The sequence below is a fragment of the Anomaloglossus baeobatrachus genome, chromosome 7 (genome assembly GCF_048569485.1).
Source record: "Anomaloglossus baeobatrachus isolate aAnoBae1 chromosome 7, aAnoBae1.hap1, whole genome shotgun sequence".
NCBI lineage: Eukaryota > Metazoa > Chordata > Amphibia > Anura > Aromobatidae > Anomaloglossus > Anomaloglossus baeobatrachus.
Genome location: NC_134359.1, coordinates 108,944,305 through 108,958,552, shown reverse-complemented (window position 1 = coordinate 108,958,552; position 14,248 = coordinate 108,944,305). Strand labels below are relative to the sequence as shown.

General features: G+C 45.5%; 1 protein-coding gene across 3 annotated transcripts in view; it reads left to right on the top strand.

The window, feature by feature from the left end:
* The first annotated feature begins 1,231 nt into the window (after nt 1-1,231).
* Nucleotides 1,232-14,248, top strand: part of ADPRH (ADP-ribosylarginine hydrolase) — a 32,077-nt gene continuing 19,060 nt past the window's right edge. Inside the window, exon 1 of one of the 3 annotated variants that reach the window (XM_075317581.1) lies at nt 1,232-1,293. In XM_075317581.1, coding sequence (XP_075173696.1) covers nt 1,258-1,293 — 36 coding nt within the window. In that variant the 5' untranslated portion in view covers nt 1,232-1,257. Of the gene's footprint in view, nt 1,356-6,325; nt 6,435-14,248 lie in introns of those variants that run through there. The other 2 variants (XM_075317582.1, XM_075317580.1) reach the window with 2 other exon arrangements.

The window sequence follows — 14,248 nt, the reverse complement described above, 5'->3', positions numbered from 1 at the left end:
AGACAGACAGAAACAGATGGGGAAAGAGACAGACGGGGAAAGAGACAGATCTGGAAAGAGACAGACGGAGCACATTACTTGGCCAATTTAGTTAAATCTGTGTGGAATATCTGTGGTGTTGAAATATATGTTGTGAAATGCTTCTATTAGCTTAGTTTTTGCCTTTTAATAATTACATTTCTATCTATTTGTTTTGTGGTTTTTGTATGCAGAATACATTTTTGTTAATACATTCTATTTAGTTAACAGCAGTTATTAACCCGGGCGAAGCCGGGTAGTACAGCTAGTACTGTATATATATGTATATACTGTATATATAAGAACTTGGCTCTCAGATGAGCAAAGGTGGTATTTATTTATACAATCCAAAAACAGTTTTGAAATTTCAATGATTGCGCCTAACATGCAGAGACTTACTTCGCGCTCACCATTTCGGTGCACTTATTCTTATCCACTTACTCTCACGCAATCCGCCTTATTCTGATGAAGGTCCATATGTAGGACTGAAACGTAACAAATGTTTTCAGATTGTATAAATAAATACTCCCTTTGTTTGCTCTTCAATCTGAGTGCCTAGTGTTCATCCATATGCAGCACCCAAGAAAAAGTAAAACATGAGCAAATACCCTAAAATAAGTAAATAAATGGCAATAGTGCATGTAAATAAAATAGGGTACTTAGTTGATGTTACTTTGCTAAAAAAAAAACCATGTGAAAGCCATCCACTAAGGTGACTCATACCGGGACGGTCCTAGCATCTAATATTTAAAACCTTACCATATGTCTAGTGATGTAGATGTGGATACGGATTGAGCTGGACTAGGGATCACCATGGACATCCAGCAATAGGGAACTGTATAAACATAATGTAACTTCATGGAGAAGGGGTGAAAATGTGTGTTGGGTTAAGAATCTTTCGTACCTGTGTAAAAAAACTAACAAAAAATATATTTTTTATCACATATAGATTGTTTACTGAAAACTAAACTGAGAATTAACTATTTGGAAAATTGGCTTAATTGTATGAAATATTTCACTATGTCTATTTATCATGAGGACAGTCCAACTTTGACCACTCACCTGATCATTTTTATCACACTATTTGTGTGTTAGAGATGGAATTTTCGTGCATTTACCATACAGACAAAATAGAAGGAATAGATCTTTAAATCATACTCTGTTTCTGCCACCAGGTGGCGCTGACGTTCTCACTAATCTGACAGCAGTTGTGCTCATGCGCAGTGCCTCACTTCCTACATGTTCAGCAGAAATACAAGTTGGGAGTTGCTTCTGGTGAGTAACCTGCAGTGTATATAAGGCCGGCTGCGCCTGGAACAGGGCGAGTCCAGCACGAGGTAAGACCCCGGGGAATATGGCCATTGCTGGCTGCTGTAGACAGGTGTGTGCAGTCCTCTAGGCTCATGGACACATGCTGATTCTAAAGTCTTAACATGTGTTTACTGTGCATTACTATACCATTTACTGTTTTATGCTATCTGCGATCTCTACGTTGGGATGGGCTGAGTGAAGAATGGTGATAAATCACAGACAGGAAGGAAAGAACAACGATCTGTAATGGCTCAATATTCACTTATCAGAATATTTGTAAATAATATAAAGATGGGAGCGACACCCAGAGGTGAGCAGGCGGAAACACCACGGGAGTCACATTTTTGTATATACACACACACACACACACACACACACACACTAGCTGTAGTACCTGGGTTAGCAACTATCCCTCTTCGAGTTTCTGTCTCTGTGTGTCTTGTCTCTGTTTGTATCAGTTTCTCTGTCTGTCTCTCTCTTTCTCTGTGTCTGTCTCTATGTGTGTGTCTGTCTGTCTCTCTTTGCCCGGGCTGTCTCTTTACCCGGGCTGTCTCTATCTCTCTGTCTCTTTCCCTGTCTCTCACTCACACACAAGCTTCTTATACTAACAGTTTATTTTGTTTCTATAGCAACCACTGACAGTTGCTGTTAATAGCCCGTATCTCCCAGCTCCATTCAGATTAATGGAGGCAGGATTTTTGAGAGTAACTGTAAAGCGCGGGGTTAATTTTTCCCGTCAAAACATAGTCTATGACGTTCCCTGGGTCACAGAGCGTCTGCAAAATTTCATGATTGTAAATGCGACGGTGCGGATTCCTTTAGCGGACACACACACGTACACACATATATATACACTGAGCTATATATATATATATATATATATATATATATATATATATATATATATATATATATATATTATATTATATTATATTATATTATATGTGTGTGTGCTTTTAAGTAGCCCAGAAAGATGCAGTTTAGAGTAGGACCCAGCAAAGGAGGGTGCCATGAAGGGGCGCTGGGCTAGTATTACAATGGCCATTCTAATATTGTACCGCCCCGCAGGCTCGGCTGCGACCGCCGAGCCGCTCGGATCCGTGCTCGTACTGCAGGTGGTGGCTCGAGCCTCTCATGGACCCGGGGTTCACGTCGCTCTGCAAGGGAGTTGGCGCTACACGCAGGGACTTGGGTGAGGAGTTCCACGGCCGGGGCTGCGGTCGTTTGGTTTGGTTTGGATTGTAAGTTCGTGAAGCCACCCATGGGTTGTGGTGAATGGATGGACACCACCGCTGCTGTTAACTAGGCCTCCCGGGGACAGTGTTGCGCAGCTTGGTGTTGACCCCTCTGTGGATGGGGAGCGATGGTCCAGGGGGCCCGAGAGAGGTGCTGAGGCGTGGGAGCGGGTGCGTGCTGGGTGCTGATACTGTGCAGCGGGGTGCGGCCCGAAGGCACTGGTGTACTCACTATGACACAAGACACCAGAGTCTCTGGTAAACCAAATGGGGTGATGAACGGGGCCCGCAGCCGGCTGCAACTTCTCCCAGAATAGGTTGGTGGTTTCCGCCTTTCTCCTGCACCTCTGTGTGTAAATGTTTGACTCCTATGCCTAGACACCGGTAGTCCGCTCCCCGACTTGTATATGCCGTAGGAGCCTGTTTGCCCGCAGACGCTGGCCCTTTGGGTCTCTATGCCTTGGCGGTGGCTCTACCCTGTATGGTTGGGCTGTTGTCTTCTAACGGGACTTGTGTGGGATAGGTCCTTAAGTCCAGTCCGCAATCAGTTGATTCGACTCGGCCCTGTCGGTTCGGGGCTTCGTCTGGGTCTGAGTACCCCTCCTGGTGCTCCGGTTTCCAATTGGTTCCCCGGTTCGGTACCGGCGGGCCACCGCCCGACCCCGACCCCTACGGTTCCACCGGCTGTAATCCCAGCTCCTGCAGGCAGCCACCACCGTCTGCCTCCTTGCCAGAGGTGACTGGGCTCTGACCCAGCCACCGGAGTAGTCTATAGCAGGCCTGGGCGCAGGTCTGCCCTTAAACTCAACCTCTCTCCTTCACTGTCAAAACTACTCTGCACTGTCAACTTGAACATGTCTGTGTTTTCCCGCCTCCAGGCCTGTGAACTCCTTGGTGGGCGGAGCCAACCTCCTGGCTCCGCTCCCTGGTGTGGACTTCAAACCTGATGGGTGGTGACAAGGTTTTTAGTTTGACTGAAGTCACCTAATCGGGAGGGGGTGTGGTGTTGTGTGTGACTACCTGGGACGACCTGACTAGTCCAGGGCATCACAATATTCTAAATACCTCCAAAAAATGTTTTATTAGGTAGAGTATTTTTGTGGTTTCGCAGTGTGCGACTGTTCTTTTTTACATATATTTTGTATCATGTACAGATACGCACCTGTCCACACTTGTAAAGGTGCTGCCGGTCCAGTTTGAAGTCAGGTTAGTACCAGCTTGGGAAACCGGCAAGGGAACCCCTGTTTTCATTCTGCTTTCATTATGTATGTATGTATGTATGTATGTATGTATATAAATATTATTTTTTTTTTCTTGTCTGGTCTAAGCCATTATATTTGTGTGTCAAAAAAAAAAAAGAGGTGGAAACGAGATAATGCAATATTGTAAAACTGCACATAGGGCTGAGAAGTGTCAAAGGCAGGAAAATGCAGTACAGAGAATGCTGCTATCATATTACAGCACAAAAACATAAGACACCCTTCACACATCCGTGATAAAAACGCACGGTTGAAGGTGCATATGGCTTTTCCGTGTGCCCTGATTTTGGCACACGTGTGTTCTCCATGTGCTCTCCGTGAACTTTTTACTCACCTGTCCATGGTGCTGCTGTCTCTGGCACTGTTGCTTCTGCGGTGCGCTGCGGTGCAGTGAATATTCATGAGCATAATGAGCGGGCCTGGAAGCAAGTGACAGCAGCGCTGGAGACAGGTGAGTACAGACAATAATTTTATTTCAAAGACCGGTGTTTTCTCCGGTACATGTCACTCTGATATCACACGGATCACATCAGTGTGTGGTCCGTGTGACATCAGCGCTGCCAGAGAAAAATAGACATGTCTCCGTGAAGAACACATGGATACACGTGTGCGCCACACGTCCGTGAAAAAACCCGGATGTGTGCGTAGACCCATTGATTTTAATAGGTTTGATGTGTCCATGTCTCTCGTACGTATGAAACCGGATGTCACATGTACCAGAATCACTGACGTGTAAAGGGGTCCTCAAAGGGAATCAGTCACCAGGTTTTTGCTCCCCATCTGAGAGCAGCATAATGTAGAGACAGAGACCCCGATTCCAGCAATGTGTCACTTACTTTGCTGTTTGTTGTCATTTTGATAAAATCACTGTTTTCTCTGCTGCAGATCTAGCAGTTATACAGAGCTCATGTATATTCTGGACTACCTGCAGCACGCCAAGTAGTCCTCTAATGATAATCTCCTGCTGATTAAACAGCAATTTTATCAAAACTACACTAAGCAGCCCAGTCAGTGACACACCGCTAAAATCAGGATCTCTGCCACTATGTTATGCTGCTCTCAGATTAGATGGCAAAAACCTGGTGACACACTCCCTTTAAGTTAAAAGCAGATAATCTAAACTAGGGTGGGCACCACGATAAGCACCTGCCACCTAGAGCCTATACCCCCTGCCAAACACTCCTCAACATTAACCCCTTCACCCTGAGCCTGTTTTCACCTTCCTGCCCCGGCCAAATTATACAATTCTGACATGTCACTTTATACGGTAATAATTCTGTCATGTTTCAAGGGATCCCAGTGATTTTTTTTGTGTGTCACATAGTACTTCATGTTGGTGGTAAATAGACTTTTAGCTAAAAATTTGAAAATGTCGCAGTTTTTAAACTTTGGAGTTTTTGCCCTTAAACCAGAGTTATGTCAATCAAAAACATTAATAAGTAACTTTCACCACATATCTACTTTACATCAGTGACAAAGGAAGGCTCGCAGCACTCACAACAGGACATCCAAAAAAGACAATAAATCCAAAGGTAGGTGGCAGAATAAAGAAGCCATATGATTCCTTCACCTGATCTGGATCTATATGCGCCCCTCAAACTGCTCACAGCCATTCAAGAAGTTTACTATCGCTTCAGGTGGTTTACAGAAATTAAAGCAATGTGGAAGGAAAAAATTAAACTTACTTTTTCCTACAAAAATAATGCTTAAGGCTCAAATTTTGCATTTTCACAAGGGTAACAGGAGAAAATTGACGATGCAATATCCCTTGAGTACGTTGATAGCCCATATGTGGTGGAAATCTACAGTTTGGGCGCACGGCAGGGCTCAGAAGGGAAGAAGAACCATATTGGAGTGGAAAATGAGCTGAAATAGATAACAGACTCCATGTTACGTTTGCTGAGCCCCTGATGTACCTAAACAGTAGAAACCCCCCACAAGTGACCGCAAATTGGAAACTACACCCCTGAAGGAATTTATTTAAAGGTGTAATAAACTCCTTGAACCCACAGGTGCCTTGTCCTGGAAAGTGTAGCTGGTACGTAATACATATTGGACAGTGCCTATTTATCCTATTCCTTGTCAAGAAATCTTCCGTTAAAATGTAGCTGTGACAGAACGCATTACTGCCCGATTTTGTATTTATGTACTAAGGGCGGGGTATATCACAGGAGCCGGTGCCAATGTGCTTTTCTTACAGTTTTCTCTTGTTCTTAGTAATAGACCACTACTAGATAGCAAGATTTTATCCAGTCTTGATGAGTCATATGCCCTGACCTGTATAAGATATCACTTCTCCTTGTTTTACACCCAGTTATTTACAGCTCAGAATGGACAAGCAGCATAAAAGGATGTGATGACCACGTGCCCGTTGACAAATGCTAACCATGTGTATACGGTGTCCTGAGACACTGGTGGGAGCTGTGATTGTAGGGACGTTACGGACGTTCTGCATGTGTGTCATGGAGGAGGGGACAGTCTTATTTTAGCAATTCTGTGAGGCGTTCGTAAGCTGACTGTAACCACAAGCACTTAGAGGACACAGGGATTTCCAATGAAACTGTGCAGCGCTACAATGAAGAGGAGAGTGGTTACCACCGCAGCAGTAATTGTGAGCTCTTCTGTCTAATGTGTGCCTGACCATGACTAACTACATGACCGGGACTGACGTCTTTAACTTTAAAGTGGGTTTCCAGCAATTGATATGTATCACTTTATCGATAGGATAGATGATACGTTTTTGATTGCTGGAGACCCCATAGGATAATTAGAAAGGGGTCCGGAGCCTCAAGTTGCTCCTCATTTCTCAACCACAGGCACGGGACTTTTGAATGCAGTAGCGGTCAAACATGGGCTCTGCACCTCCATTTTTATGTCCATGGGGCTGACAGAGGCCCAAGTATAGCACTAAACTGTTTGTCAGCCCCATTAACTTCTAATAGATCCCGCTCAGCTAATGCTCAACCTCTTCTTCTTCGTTCAGGCTTCTTATTGCGGATGAGAATCCCAACCATGTCTGCCCAAGCAAACAGACATTTATAAACCTATTCATAGGATATAGTGATATCTGTTGTAGGAAAAGCCCCATACAGGTAGGGTGTATAGCAGTGTTAGGAGGGCAGGTCAGATCAAAGTGCGCCTGCTCAGGACCTCAGTGCCGGCGAGTGTATGACGTGGACGCATCATGCACACAGGCTTCAGAAGACGGAGGAGCAAGATGGCCGAGAGAGGAGGCGCCGGCACCGGAGAACAGGGGTGCCCACCGGGCCAACCAGCACCACAGCGACCGGTTTAGGTGAGTATTATAAAGTGTTTTTTATGTTCTCACAGCGGCCTGGGCTCTTATATACAGCATGTTAGAATACTGTATATAAGAGACTGGTGGTGGTGGCCGCAGCTTATAGGCCATAAAACTGGTGACAGGTTCCCTTTAAACAGGTTTTTTTCCTTTTAGCACCTGAAGGGTTAATGCTTCTCTAGCAAGTCTGCTTGGCTGCATTCCCTCAGGTGCTGTAAATTACTAATTTGTCTGGGCCTTTAAAAAGTCCCAGAATCCTCCACACAGGGCTGGTTATTCAGATTCACTGGAGACAGCCTGTGTGGAAGGACGTGGTGCTTTGCTTTGTCTCTCTGCTATACTCTTGCAGATAAGGAGTCGTGTCTGCACGGGTGTTGTTGCCCATAGCAACTCCTTTTATTATCTTTCCTTTGTTGTCATTTTGTTGGTGCTGTCCACAGGAGGCGTCCCATGTACCAGTCCCATGTACCAGTCCCATGTTACAGTTTTACCGGCAGCAGACTATTGTGAACGATCAGCTGATCGCTCTCAATAGACGGCGGCCGGGTGCTTAGCTGAGCGCTCCCACATGCCGGTGGCCGGGCACTCAGTTGAGAGCTCTCATATGCTGGCGGCCGGGCGATCAGTTGAGAGCTCTCATATGCTGGCGGCCGGGCGCTCAGTTGAGAGCTCTCATATGCTGGCGGCCGGGCGCTCAGTTGAGAGCTCTCATATGCCGGCGGCCGGGCGCTCAGTTGAGAGCTCTCATATGCCGGCGGCCGGGCGCTCAGTTGAGAGCTCTCATATGCCGGCGGCCGGGCGCTCAGTTGAGAGCTCTCATATGCCGGCGGCCGGGCGCTCAGCTGAATGTTCGGCCACCGAGAAACAAAATAAAGTTTCTGTGATTTTAAAAAAAAAAAAATGAGCATGCGCAGTGAAAAAAAAAAGTTACATGCTGCGTTCCTTCCGCCCGACGCAGCGTCAAAATAACGACGCTGCGTCATCCAGCGGATGCAATGCTGACACTTGCGTTACAGTGCGTCGTCCATACAAGTCTATGGAGAATAGCGCAGTGCGCTAACGGACGCCGCTGTTCTCCATAGTGACGGACTGCGCTGAACGCAAGTGTGAAAGTACCCTTATTTGGTATTATTTTTCACTAATTTTTGGGTGTTCACTTGTGTATAGTGCAGGGTGAGCTAGGGACTATAAGGCTATGTTTTCACGGTAGAATGTTGCTGCGGATTTTTCTGAATGAAAATCCGCGACTTTCGCGGCAAATCCGCACCTTTTTTTTTACCGCGGATTTTGATGCGTATTTTTTTTTTTTTTTTTCCCCATTCTATAGCCAAAATCCGGATCAAAATCCACAACAATAATGGACATGCTGCAGATTTTTCCGGATCAAAATCCGCGGCAAATACGCCGCGGAAAAATCCGCAGCATGGACACAGCATTTCCAAAATGCCATTGAAATGGCTTGGAAGTGCCGCTGCTGCAGATTTTCGGAAAATCCGCGGCTTTTCCGCGAGAAATCCGCGGCAAAATCCGCGCATTTTCCGCAGCGTGGACACATGGCCTTAGGGTTTCCCGTTGGTGAATGGGGGCGCCACAACCCTATGGCGTTATACCCTCCATTGCTAGGTAGGGTCAGACTTAGGGTTCACTAGGGCCGTCTGTAGTCTGCCTTTTTTCCGGTATTGCTAATTTTAGTGTTACCTTCCCTCTCTCCCCTGCACCATGAAAGTTTTTTTTTTTTGTTTTTTTTTTTTTGTTTTATTTTGGTTCAGTTTACCTTTTAAATGTATTATTAAAGGTAATATTTTATGTGGGGTTTCTTCCTTGTTTTATAGATTGCATATTGCACCTGACAGGTTCCCTTTACATAAATTCCAGCAAGTGTGTTCAATACTTTTTCCCTGTGTCAGTTCTCATTATTACACATCACTAAATTTATGGACATCTATTGTTTGATTTATTTGCCTGTGTGCATTGAATGGGTTGTTATCTACATCTGATGAGAAATTCATGTCAATAGACACTTTAGAAATATATAAATGCATAATAAATTAGAATATCCTCATCAAAGAGGCAATTTATTTCAATAATTCAATACAAAAAGGGAAACCCATTATATAGAGTCATTACTAGAGTTGAGCGCGGTTCGTGGTTCGAGGTTCTCCAGTTCTAAGCTCGAGTGATTTTTGGGGCTGTTCGAGATCGAACTAGAACTCGAGCTTTTTGCAAAAGCTCGATAGTTCTAGATACGTTCGAGAACGGTTCTAGCAGCAAAAAGCAGGGCTTTTTACAGCTACAGTGTGCAGGAGCCATCGCTGGCAGCCTGCCACAAGCTGGTAACCAAGATAAACATCGGGTATCCAAGCAAAGCGCTTTGGTTAGTAACCCGATGTTTATCTTAGTTACGTGCAGGAAGCCCACACTTCCCGCTCAGCTCGATCCGCCCCCTCCTGCCCGCGGCATGTATACATACATACATGCACACACACACACACACACACACACACACACACACACACTCTCTCACACACGCACCCCCCCCCCACCCCCAGCTACAGTGTGCAGGAGCCATCGCTGGCAGCCTGCCAGAAGCTGGTAACCAAGATAAACATCGGGTATCCAAGCAAAGCGCTTTGGTTAGTAACCCGATGTTTATCTTAGTTACGTGCAGGAAGCCCACACTCCCCGCTCAGCTCGCTCAGCCCCCTCCTGCCCGCAGCATGTATACATACATATACACATACACACACACACACACACACACACACACACACACACACACACACACACACACACACACACACACACACGCCCTCCCCCCCCCCCGCTCGGCTTACCTGCGGTGATGAAGTCCCGCCATCCCGACCTCAGCGCTGTCACTGTCCTCCATGGCCGCCGCTTGTCACATCACCTCTCGCTTCCCACCCGAGACGTCACGGACCTCTCGCGATACTTGATGTGAAGGCGCCGGTCATTGACCTCAGTGACAGGTGCTGTCGGCAGTGCTGGAGATCAGCGCAGGTAATGTACCTCGCTGACAGCAGCACTTGTCATCCCCTGCAGTGACCTGGGCTGACCCATTGATGTTAGCTCAGGTCACTGCATTGCTCTCCCAGCCAATGGGGAACATCCTGCTCTTCATTGACTGGGACAGTGTGGATCGTCATGGCAACCCCTTGGATTACACCAGACCTGGATTTGTTTTTCATTCTAATAAATTGGTTAAAGAGGGAATGTTTTGGGGAGTGTTTTTTCAAATAAAAATGTGTTTGTCGTCTATTTTTTTTTATTACTGACTGGGTTGGTGATGTCGGGTATCTGATAGACGCCTGACCTCACCAACCCCAGGGCTTGATGCCAGGTGACATTACACATCTGGTATTAACCCCATATATTACCCCGTTTGCCACCGCACCAGGGCGCGGGATGAGCTGGGGCGAAGCACCAGGATTGGCGCATCTAATGGATGCGCCACTTCTGGGGCGGCTGCGGCCTGCTATTTTTAGGCTGGGGAGATTCCAATAACCATGGACCTCCCTAGTCTGAGAATATCAGGCCCCAGCTGTCTGCTTTACCTTGGCTGGTGATCCAATTTTGGGGGACCCCTACGTGTTTTTTTTTTAATTATTTATTTAATTTAAAATAACAGCGTGGGGTGCCCTCAGTTTTGGATTACCAGCCAAGGTGAGGTTGCCAGCTGTGGTCTGCAGGCTGCAGCCGTCTGCTTTACCCTAGCTGGCTACCCTACGTCATTTTTTTTTCATTTTTTTGGCTAAATACAAAGCTAAGCACCCCTTAGTGCCACATGAAAGGTACCAAAGGGTGTTCCACTTTTTCTCCACTTTTTCTCCACTTTTTCTCCACTTTTTCTCCATTTTTCTCTCCACTTTTTCTCCACTTATGCTCCACTTTTTCTCCTCTTTTTCTCCTCTTTTTCTCCTCTTTTTCTCCTCTTTTTCTCCACTTTTTCTCCACTTTTTCTCCACTTTTTCTCCACTTTTTCTCCACTTTTTCTCCACTTTTTCTCCACTTTTTCTCCACTTTTTCTCCACTTTTTCTCCACTTTTTCTCCGGTCAGTCTACCCATTAGCTCTGCCATGCATACTGTAGCTCTACACCTACTGCACATGTTACTTTATGATTGACATCTCTTTCGTACCAGAGCTGTCTAAGCCTACTCTGACCCCATATTTGTCATTACTATATTGTCCTTGTACTGTATTATGACATTTGTATCATGTGTTTCATTTCTTGCTGTGTTGCAATTTTTTTGCTGCATCCCAATTGTACCTCTACATTGTTCGAGTTTATGTTATTGTTCTCTCACTCTTATGTGATACTGATTATTGTCATTTTTCATGATTACATGCAGATAAGTCCAATCTGACGAAGGCTCAGGCCGAAACGTCATTTGTAACTTGTTTTGGACAAAAACATATATGCTTATGAAAAAAAAATGTTCTTAATACGGACCAATAAAGAGTGATTTTGCATTACTATCCATTGGGACTTACTGACTTAGTCTGGGAGATTTAGAGTGCCGAGGTTACTCACTAATTTTATCTATTATTACCTCTGAGCACCTATATACCAGTGAGCAGAGCTTCCTCTACAGTAGTTCTCCTGATTAGGCATGCCCTTACCTCATGAGCAGGGCATTGCAGCTTTGGTAGCAACCATTACGACATGGACTCTGCTGCTGTGGACCCGGGGAGAGTGAGTGCAGATTCATTGCACCCACACTCCTCACATGAAGGGTCCGCACTCCTAGAAAATGGGGGATACGTTCCCTGAGTGTCTCCCCCCCCATATTCTAGACGGTCCAGAGTCGTCGTGGGACCCCTTTATTTTTTTTCTTACAATAAATTGGTGAAAGAGGAAATGTTTTGGGGACTGTTTTTTTCAAATAAATTTCTTTTGTCGATTTTTTTTTTTTTTTGTTTTTGTTAGTACTGACAGTTTATGATGTTGGGTATCTAATAGACGCCATGACATCACAAACTGCTGGGCTTGATCTCAGGTGACTTTACAGCTAGTATCAACCCGATTTATTACCCCGTTTGCCACTGCACCAGGGCACGGGATGAGCTGGGGTGAAGCGCCAGGATTGGCGCATCTAGTGGATGCGCCACGTCTGGGGTGCCTGCGGCCTGCTATTTTTAGGCTGTGAAGGCCCAATAACTATGGACCTTCCCACCCTGAGAATACCAGACCACAGCTGTCCGCTTTACCTTGGCTGGTGATCCAATTTGGGGGGGGACCCTACTTTTATTGTGTAATTATTAATATTTATAAAATAACTATAAAAAAGAGCCTGAGGGGACCTCCACATTGGATCCCCAACCACGGTAAAGCTGCCAGCTGTGGTTTTCAGGCTACAGCCGTCTGCTTTACCCTAGCTGGCTATCAAAAATTGGGGGACGTAATTTTTTTTTTTTAACTATTTTTTTAAATAGAAAAAATTAATGGGCTTCCCTGTATTTTGATTGACAACCAAGGTAACGGCAGGCAGATGGGGGTGGCAACCCATAGCTGTCTGCTTTATCTGCGCTGAAAATCAAAAATACCGCGGAGCGCTACGTCATTTTTTTTTAAAGATTTATTTTTACAGCACTGTGATGTCCAGCAATCAAAATACAGGGAAGCCCATTTTATTTTTAGTTATTTAAATAAATAATTAAAAAAAATGTATATGGGCTCCCGCTGCATTTTTTGTATTGCTAGCTAAGGGTAATCCAAGCAGCTACTGGCTGCTAACCCCCACTGCTTGGTGTTACCTTCACTGGCAATGGAAAATCCAGGGAAGCATTTTTTATTTTTTTTGCCAAAAAACTACAAAAAAAGGACGTGAGCTTCGCCATATTTTTGTATGCTAGCCAGGTATAGCAGGCAGGTGCTGGAAGAGTTGGATACAGCGCCAGAAGATGGCGCTTCTATGAAAATGCCATTTTCTGAGGTGGCTGCAGACTGCAATTCGCAGCAGTGGGGCCCAGAAAGCTCAGGCCAACCGGTGGTGCGGATTCCAATCCCCAGCTGCCTAGTTGTACCTGGCTGGACACAAAAATGGGGCAAAGCCTACGTCATTTGTTTTCTAATTATTTCATGAAATAATAAAAAAAGGGCTTCCCTTTATTTTTGGTTCCCAGACGGGTACAAATAGGCAACTGGGGGTTGGGGGCAGCCGTACCTGCCTGCTGTACCTGGCTAGCATACAAAAATATGGCGAAGCCCACATAATTTTTTCAGGGGGCAAAAAAATTCTGCATACAGTCCTGGATGGAGTATGCTGAGCCTTGTAGTTCTGCAGCTTCTGTCTGTCTGTATGGAGAAGAGCAGACAGCAGCTGCAGAACTACAAGGCTCAGCATACTCCATCCAGGACTGTATGCAGAAGTTTTTTGCCCACCAAAAAAATGACGTGGGCTTCGCCATATTTTTGTATGCTAGCCAGGTACAGCTGGCAGCCACGGGCTGCCTCCAACCCCCAGTTGCCTATTTGTACCCGGCTGGGAACCAAAAATATAGGGAAGCCCGTTTTTTTTTAATTATTTCACTTATTTCATGAAATAATTAAAAAACAAATGACGTGGGCTTCGCCCTATTTTTGTGTCCAGCCGGGTACAACTAGGCAGCTGGGGATTGGAATCCGCAGCACAGGTTAGCCCGAGGTTTGTGGGCGCCTCTGCTGCGGATTTCAGTCCGCAGCCGTCCCAGAAAATGGCGCTCTCATAGAAGCGCCATCATCTGGCGCTGTATCCAACTCTTCCAACAGCCCTGGAGCCGGGTGGCTTGTTGGGTAATCATGAGTTAATACTGGCTTTGTTTTACCAGCCAGTATTAAGCCAGAGATTCTTAATGTCAGGCACGTTTGACCCGGCCATTAAGAATCTCCAATAAAGGGTTAAAAAAAAGACACCACACAGAGAAAAAATACTTTAATAGAAATAAATACACAGACACATTAGAGACTCCATCTTTATTACCCCTGTCAGCCCTCCACGATCCTGCTCTTCTGTCTTCTTTCTTTCTAGTGTAGTAGTAGTGACGATTGTAGTGAGGAAGGATGAGATTCACCAGCTCATCACTTGGGGCTGGGGAACCTCCATCCTCACTACAATGCTCACTACAATC